The sequence below is a fragment of the Anabas testudineus genome, chromosome 11, assembly GCF_900324465.2.
Source record: "Anabas testudineus chromosome 11, fAnaTes1.2, whole genome shotgun sequence".
NCBI classification, from domain to species: domain Eukaryota; kingdom Metazoa; phylum Chordata; class Actinopteri; order Anabantiformes; family Anabantidae; genus Anabas; species Anabas testudineus.
In genome coordinates this window covers 16,089,834-16,098,109 of record NC_046620.1, presented here as the reverse complement: position 1 = coordinate 16,098,109, position 8,276 = coordinate 16,089,834, and the positions used below count along the sequence as shown (strand labels likewise).

Below are 8,276 nucleotides of genomic sequence, written 5' to 3'. Positions count from 1 at the left end.
TGACTTAACTTGTGTTTTCTATCATTTTCTGCGTTAAACATAATTTTAATTAGAAAGATGACACAGATTTTTCCTTGTACATTACTATTAAATGATGTTTCCCAATTTGTGGTTCAGGGAGAGTCCCAGAGTGCGGTAATGAATCTGGCAAAAATCCAGTTAGATTCCCCTGCTTCCAGTTGGCAAAGCTGAGCAAAGCTAATTATTTCTAGATTTCCTTAGCTGTACTGTATGTAAGCACAGATATAAGAGTTTTTATTAATAAGCTAGTTAATGCAGGGTTAACCAGGATAATAGTCATTTTAAATACAGACTAATATATTATTTATTATTTACTAACTAATATATTTATTATTTATTATCTTGTATAACATTTAAAAAGTGGCAGATTTTAATCTGTATATTATTAGTCACTACAACTGAACTACCTGAAACACAAGTGTAGCTCTCTGTGGGATCAAGTTAATAAATAATTAAACAATGACAAATATTTGAACAGAACAGTTTGATTTCATTGTTTTATTTACTTGTTTGAGATCAGTCATACAATGGTTAAAGGTGACGACAGCTGAACACACAGGCCATTTTTAAGCATCTGTGAGCCAGAAAGTCAAAGAAAATAGGTGTTTTATTAATAACAACTAAAATACTTGTGAAAGTATGTCATATCTCATATCACCAAACTGACAGAGATGGATGAGTGACAGTGTGGAAGTGCAGAATAAAATGTGAATTTCTATAATAGAGTTTAGTTTGGGAGGTTGGTTTGATTCTTATCTTAGAGAACACATTTCCACTACTGACTTTTGATTCTAACAGTATGTCAAATAATGTAAATGTAGTACTGCTTTAGAGATCACATCATTATAGTATTCACAGATGGATGTACATGATGTATTAGGAGAGAGAGCGGTATTTAATCTGAGGTAACATACATAGAGGAGTGCTCAATGTGCACAGGTGACTCCATCTGGACTGGTCTGTGAAAAACCAACATTTTATTCACTATGTTGGACAAAAAAAAACAATGTTTATTTGACTCAAACCAGAAGTGTCAAGCTGAGGTCTTTGTGATAATCATCCACCATGCTAAAAAATCTTCAAACTCCTAATAATAACAACAGGTTGTAGTCAAAACAACATCTCATTTGCATATCTTTGTGAGTTATGTTCCGTGGTTCTACTGTGACATCATGAGAACAGAACCTGCTGCAAGTACTAAGTGCAGAATCCTGATCCAGTCAGTCACATACTGAACCTGTTGAGTGAAAGTAACAAGTTTTGTTTCTACCGTTCGTTCTATTGATAATTTCTCTGTATCTATCTGATACTCATGGAGAGTCGCAAGACACCAAACTTCTTCCAGAAGTTTTGGAAAGAAAAGAAAAGCTTCAATGAAGACAATGATGTATGTATTCAACTCTGTCAACCTCCTCTTCATACAAAAAGCTTACCTTTTGAGTCAAATACAGTATAATCTGATATATATTTACCAGGTTTAACTGTGTAATTACTATCCACTGACAACATTAACTCAAGAATGAATATATGTGTGTATTTTTTCACAGCCACTGGAGATCTGTATGGAAAGATGCTCCAGCAATCAGGCCAGAATCCAGGAATTTGAAAGGGCAAAGTCGGCTGCACTGCTTCAACAAGCAGAGAGGCTGTGTGCTTCACAGAAAGCCCACACCAGCGCCGTTCTGAAGAGACTGGGTCTCCAACGGGACACCCCTCTCTCACGTCAGCCCTCAGCTCCTCCTAGAGGACACCCTGAATTCTCTCTGAAACAAGGGAGGATCAGGTCTGATTCCCATGGATGGCCTTTAAACATGGACAACTGCAGCGCCACGTCAAGGAACAACCAGACGTGGGATCAAGACACGATTTTTGATGAGACGCTGCATGATGCTGATGAACTCTACGCCACAGACAGAGGCCCAAGTCCAGATGCCTCGCTGAACTCTGTGGACAGTCTCAGCTTTGTGGATACACACACTCCAGATGAACTGAGGGCTATTTCACTGCTGAGAAGCCCAATTCTGTCACCCATCACCCCTACACCTCCTCAAACTAAAGCAAGGAGAAAATCCTATATCCCAGTGCAAACCAGTGGAGCAGGTAAGTTCATCCTGTTGAATAATAACAGCATTATTTACCTGAGACATGGAAGTAAAATCATAATCACAGTAAGAATCCTGAGAATTGTTTCGTATTGCGCTGTTAATCTGAGCAGGCACGATGGCAGATGGATGCACAGCCAAGTCAGCTAAGACTAAAATTGAGGAATTTATGGAAAGGCTGGGTCAATGCCATCCATCACCTCAACCTCCAGCTGCTCCAAAAAGAACAGCTATGGCTCCACATCCTCCAACAAAGCCTGCCCCACCCTGCAGAAGTCGTCTGAAACCTCTGGCTAATCCCGAAATGACGACTATGGTCTCAAATCCTCCAACATCAGCTGCCTCCACCCACAAAATTCAATCACGTCAACCTCCGGCTGCTCCCATAAAGGTGGCTATGGTCCCAAGACCTCCAAAAAGACCTGCCCCCACCAACAGAAGAGGGCCTAAACGTGAAACACAGCTGAAAAAAGAAGACCTCAAGCCTTTGAGGAACCCTTCAGAGAGCCTGTCTCTCTGTTTCAAACAAATCGACTCAGAGGACTGGTAAGACACAGACACAACAGACTACACTACTAAGAAAGATTTTGAACAGACTCACCAGCAGACGAACTGTGGTCTGTTGTTTCTGACACTATGATTAAAACAGTTCAATCATTTTTGTCATCTAAAAATAGGGAAAAGAAGGTTGATGGACTTAAAACAGTTCGAGCTCTGGCAAGACATCATCCAGAGATTCTGCAGACCAAACTGCATGAACTCTGCATCATCATCTCAGAAGAGGTATTGTAGACGTGTGTATTTATCTGCTTGTACATGTGTGTCTTCTGTGTATGCACACGTTTTCACTAGTGTTGTCATTTGCTATCTAGGTGAAGAACCTGCGCTCTAACGTGGCCTGCGCTGCAATCGACACCATAGCAGAGCTGCATGTTGATCTGGGGAAGACCATGGACCCTGAGGCAGAGAGGACAGGAAGTGCTCTGCTGCTGAAGTTGGCACAGACAACCAGCATCTTCATTCACCAGCAGACCAACCATGCCTTGGATGTGCTGGTGGAGGGCTGCAGTCCTGGTAGAGTTATAAGTGCTCTACTCAACACAGGATTGAGGTATGAGGGGAAGATCTCATCCACATTTAGCAAGAAGTGTGGCAGCAGTGGCTTTAAAAGTACATCAACTATAGCACAGTGGTAAGATTTGTCCAACATTTCCCCATCTCTGTCCTTCCTCAGTCACCCCAGTGCTGCAGTGAGAGGCAGCACAGCAGAGCACCTGCACCAACTTGCAGACATCATGGGAGAGGATCGGATCCTGACAGCAGGGAGGATCTTCACAGAGCGTTTCATCATAGCTGTCAGTAAGATGGCTCTGGACGCTGCCCCGGAAGCCAGGTGGCTTACCAAGTGTTGCATTTTCTTGTGCATAATGCTTAAAGCGAAAATGTATTTCTCTCTGCTCCATCTCAGACCTTCTGTCTGTTGATACACTTCACATTGCTAATTCACACTTGTACCTTTGCACAGGCAACATGGGCAGAAGATGCTTGAGGGACTCGCTCATCAGAAGGATTTCATTGCTCTGTGGGATAAGTTTGTTCCAAAGAAAGATCAACGTCCCCTGGCAAAGATTTTGAAGAAGATGAGGGAGTAGGCGGAAGTGACAACATCAACTTTGGACCGGCATGGGGAGTAGTGCACTGTCGCCTCACAGAAAGATTGTAGCATGAGCTTGGGTCTTTTCGGTGAGGTGTCTGCAATTTCTCCCTGTGCCAGTTCAGCCTTACTCCAGCTGCTGCAGCTTCCTCCCACCATCTCAAATACTTGTATTGTTATTACAAGCACGCTTACTTGTAATACAAATATGACTGTTTGAACTGCCATAAAAAGCAAACGTTTATTGTGCAGATTTTCTTCTGTTTTCATTTGATGTTAAATCCAATATATATGTCACAAATGGTACAGTATCTTATTCTGACTGTTTTCTCAAATGAGCCGCACTTTCAAATCATTTCTACAACTTGGAGGGATTTACTTATGTGTCTGTGAGAAAAACAAGCTAAATAGTGGCTCATCCATTACATCTAAGAACACATAGTGTGACACACTATAATGCACGTTGCACACTTTATCATGCTTTAGAAACATGGAGTATTGTTTCTGTTCTCCTCAGTGAAAACTGCATCCATAATTTTATGCAGGACAAACTGAGTATATCAAAGCAGCATAAAGAAAAAATGCTGAAGTTGTTTTTAACTTCTTAGGACCTTGCGTACACATGCGTGTATATCACACTGATCAAAACTGTTAAACAGCCTTTCTCCAATAGGTGTGCAAAAAAATGGCATTCCTAGTTTTTAATGCAAAATGTTTTGAATGTGTTATAACTTGTTGTTGAAGGCATATGATGTCTTTTCTGATTTTTTTTTGTGATAAGATCATGCTTAGTTTTTCTACTTATCAGGTTCCAATAAGCCAAAATAGCGAAGAGAAATAAAAAATGCATATCAAATTACAGCTCGGGTCATTAGAGGTTAAAACTAGAACCAGTGATCAGTCAATGACTTGACGTAATCAGAAAATCGTCAAGTTGTGAATCCGACTCAGAGCAGCTTCATCCCTAGAAACTCTGATCACTTCTGAGCAGCAACATGTGTGTAGTTTAATCAACTCTTGGTCTGCAATGTTCTCACAGAAAAAAACACAAAAAGTAGTGAAGATAATGGATGGATGGACAAAAAAAGTGAACTGAAGAGTGAAATACAAAGTTGGTGGAACATACATTGTACATTTTATGGGACATAAAATTATCAAATCCACACAGAGAGAGCAGGATGAGTAACAGTGTGGAAGAGTAGAATAAAATATGTATTTCTGTAACAGAGTTTGTGATGTTGGTATGATTGTTGTCTCAGAGAACAAATTTTCACTAATAACTTTTGATTCTAACAGTATGTCAAGTAATGTAAATGTATATCTGGTTTAAATATCACATTACAGAATCTACAGATGGATGTACATGATGCATTTGGAGAGAGAGTGGTATTTAATCTGAGGCAACATATATAGAGGAGTGTTGAGTGTGCACAGGTGACTCCATCAGGACTGGTCTGTGAAACACCAACATTTTATTCACTATGTTGGACAAAAAAAAAAACAATAATGTTTATTTGACTCAAACCAGAAGTGTCAAACTGAGGTCTTTGTGATAATCATCCTCCATGCTACAAAATCTTCAAACTCCTAATAATAACAACAGGTTGTAGTCAAAACAACATCTCATTTGCATATCTTTGTGAGTTATGTTCCGTGGTTCTACTGTGACATCATGAGAACAGAACCTGCTGCAAGTACTAAGTGCAGAATCCTGATCCAGTCAGTCACATACTGAACCTGTTGAGTGAAAGTAACAAGTTTTGTTTCTACCGTTCGTTCTATTGATAATTTCTCTGTATCTATCTGATACTCATGGAGAGTCGCAAGATACCGAACTTCTTCCAGAAGTTTTGGAAAGAAAAGAAGAGCTTCAATGAAGACAATGATGTATGTATTCAACTCTGTCAACCTCCTCTTCATACAAAACGCTTACCTTTTGAGTCAAATACAGTATAATCTGATATATATTTACAAGGTTTAACTGTGTAATTACTGTCCACTGACAACATTAACTCAAGAATGAATATATGTGTGTATTTTTTCACAGCCACTGGAGATCTGTATGGAAAGATGCTCCAGCAATCAGGCCAGAATCCAGGAATTTGAAAGGGCAAAGTCGGCTGCACTGCTTCAACAAGCAGAGAGGCTGTGTGCTTCACAGAAAGCCCACACCAGCGCCGTTCTGAAGAGACTGGGTCTCCAACGGGACACCCCTCTCTCACGTCAGCCCTCAGCTCCTCCTAGAGGACACCCTGAATTCTCTCTGAAACATGGGAGGATCAGGTCTGATTCCCATGGATGGCCTTTAAACATGGACAACTGCAGCGCCACGTCAAGGAACAACCAGACGTGGGATCAAGACACGATTTTTGATGAGACGCTGCATGATGCTGATGAACTCTACGCCACAGACAGAGGCCCAAGTCCAGATGCCTCGCTGAACTCTGTGGACAGTCTCAGCTTTGTGGACACACACACTCCAGATGAACTGAGGGCCATTTCACTGCTGAGAAGCCCAATTCTGTCACCCATCACCCCTACACCTCCTCAAACTAAAGCAAGGAGAAAATCCTATATCCCAGTGCAAACCAGTGGAGCAGGTAAGTTCATCCTGTTGAATAATAACAGCATTATTTACCTGAGACATGGAAGTAAAATCATAATCACAGTAAGAATCCTGAGGATTGTTTCGTATTGCGTTAATCTGAGCAGGCACGATGGCAGATGGATGCACAGCCAAGTCAGCTAAGACTAAAATTGAGGAATTTATGGAAAGGCTGGGTCAATGCCATCCATCACCTCAACCTCCAGCTGCTCCAAAAAGAACAGCTATGGCTCCACATCCTCCAACAAAGCCTGCCCCACCCTGCAGAAGTCGTCTGAAACCTCTGGCTAATCCCGAAATGACGACTATGGTCTCAAATCCTCCAACATCAGCTGCCTCCACCCACAAAATTCAATCACGTCAACCTCCGGCTGCTCCCAGAAAGGTGGCTATGGTCCCAAGACCTCCAAAAAGACCTGCCCCCACCAACAGAAGAGGGCCTAAACGTGAAACACAGCTGAAAAAAGAAGACCTCAAGCCTTTGAGGAACCCTTCAGAGAGCCTGTCTCTCTGTTTCAAACAAATCGACTCAGAGGACTGGTAAGACACAGACACAACAGACTACACTACTAAGAAAGATTTTGAACAGACTCACCAGCAGACGAACTGTGGTCTGTTGTTTCTGACACTAGGATTAAAACAGTTCAATCATTTTTATCATCTAAAAATAGGGAAAAGAAGGTTGATGGACTTAAAACAGTTCGAGCTCTGGCAAGACATCATCCAGAGATTCTGCAGACCAAACTGCATGAACTCTGCATCATCATCTCAGAAGAGGTATTGTAGACGTGTGTATTTATCTGCTTGTACATGTGTGTCTTCTGTGTATGCACACGTTTTCACTGGTATTGTCATTTCCTATCTAGGTGAAGAACCTGCGCTCTAACGTGGCCTGCGCTGCAATCGACACCATAGCAGAGCTGCATGTTGATCTGGGAAAGACCATGGACCCTGAGGCAGAGCGGACAGGAAGTGCTCTGCTGCTGAAGTTGGCACAGACAACCAGCATCTTCATTCACCAGCAGACCAACCATGCCTTGGATGTGCTGGTGGAGGGCTGCAGTCCTGGTAGAGTTATAAGCGCTCTACTCAACACAGGATTGAGGTATGAGGGGAAGATCTCATCCACATTTAGCAAGAAGTGTGGCAGCAGTGGCTTTAAAAGTACATCAACTATAGCACAGTGGTAAGATTTGTCCAACATTTCCCCATCTCTGTCCTTCCTCAGTCACCCCAGTGCTGCAGTGAGAGGCAGCACAGCAGAGCACCTGCACCAACTTGCAGACATCATGGGAGAGGATCGGATCCTGACAGCAGGGAGGATCTTCACAGAGCGTTTCATCATAGCTGTCAGTAAGATGGCTGTGGACGCTGCCCCGGAAGCCAGGTGGCTTACCAAGTGTTGCATTTTCTTGTGCATAATGCTTAAAGCGAAAATGTATTTCTCTCTGCTCCATCTCAGACCTTCTGTCTGTTGATACACTTCACATTGCTAATTCACACTTGTACCTTTGCACAGGCAACATGGGCAGAAGATGCTTGAGGGACTTGCTCATCAGAAGGATTTCATTGCTCTGTGGGATAAGTTTGTTCCAAAGAAAGATCAACGTCCCCTGGCAAAGATTTTGAAGAAGATGAGGGAGTAGGCGGAAGTGACAACATCAACTTTGGACCGGCATGGGGAGTAGTGCACTGTCGCCTCACAGAAAGATTGTAGCATGAGCTTGGGTCTTTTCTGTGAGGTGTCTGCAATTTCTCCCCATGCCAGTTCAGCCTTACTCCAGCTGCTGCAGCTTCCTCCCACCATCTCAAATACTTGTATTGTTATTACAAGCACTGCTTACTTGTAATACAAATATGACTGTTTGAACTGCCATAAAAGCAAACGTTTATT

General features: G+C 42.1%; 2 protein-coding genes across 2 annotated transcripts; both read left to right on the top strand.

Moving 5' to 3' along the window:
* The first annotated feature begins 1,333 nt into the window (after positions 1-1,333).
* LOC113154098 (TOG array regulator of axonemal microtubules protein 2-like) lies at positions 1,334-3,839 on the top strand. The gene is made up of 7 exons (XM_026348105.1): positions 1,334-1,408; positions 1,569-2,121; positions 2,237-2,669; positions 2,801-2,906; positions 2,996-3,234; positions 3,358-3,516; positions 3,649-3,839. Exons 1-7 carry the CDS (start codon positions 1,334-1,336, stop codon positions 3,773-3,775), a joined length of 1,692 nt encoding a protein of 563 aa, XP_026203890.1. The 3' UTR covers positions 3,776-3,839.
* Positions 3,840-5,486: 1,647 nt separating this feature from the next.
* Positions 5,487-7,486, top strand: LOC113154097 (mucin-7-like). The gene is made up of 6 exons (XM_026348104.1): positions 5,487-5,664; positions 5,825-6,377; positions 6,490-6,922; positions 7,054-7,159; positions 7,249-7,431; positions 7,481-7,486. The coding sequence occupies exons 1-6, from the start codon at positions 5,590-5,592 to the stop codon at positions 7,484-7,486; spliced, it is 1,356 nt and encodes a 451-aa protein (XP_026203889.1). The 5' UTR covers positions 5,487-5,589.
* Positions 7,487-8,276: the final 790 nt, after the last annotated feature.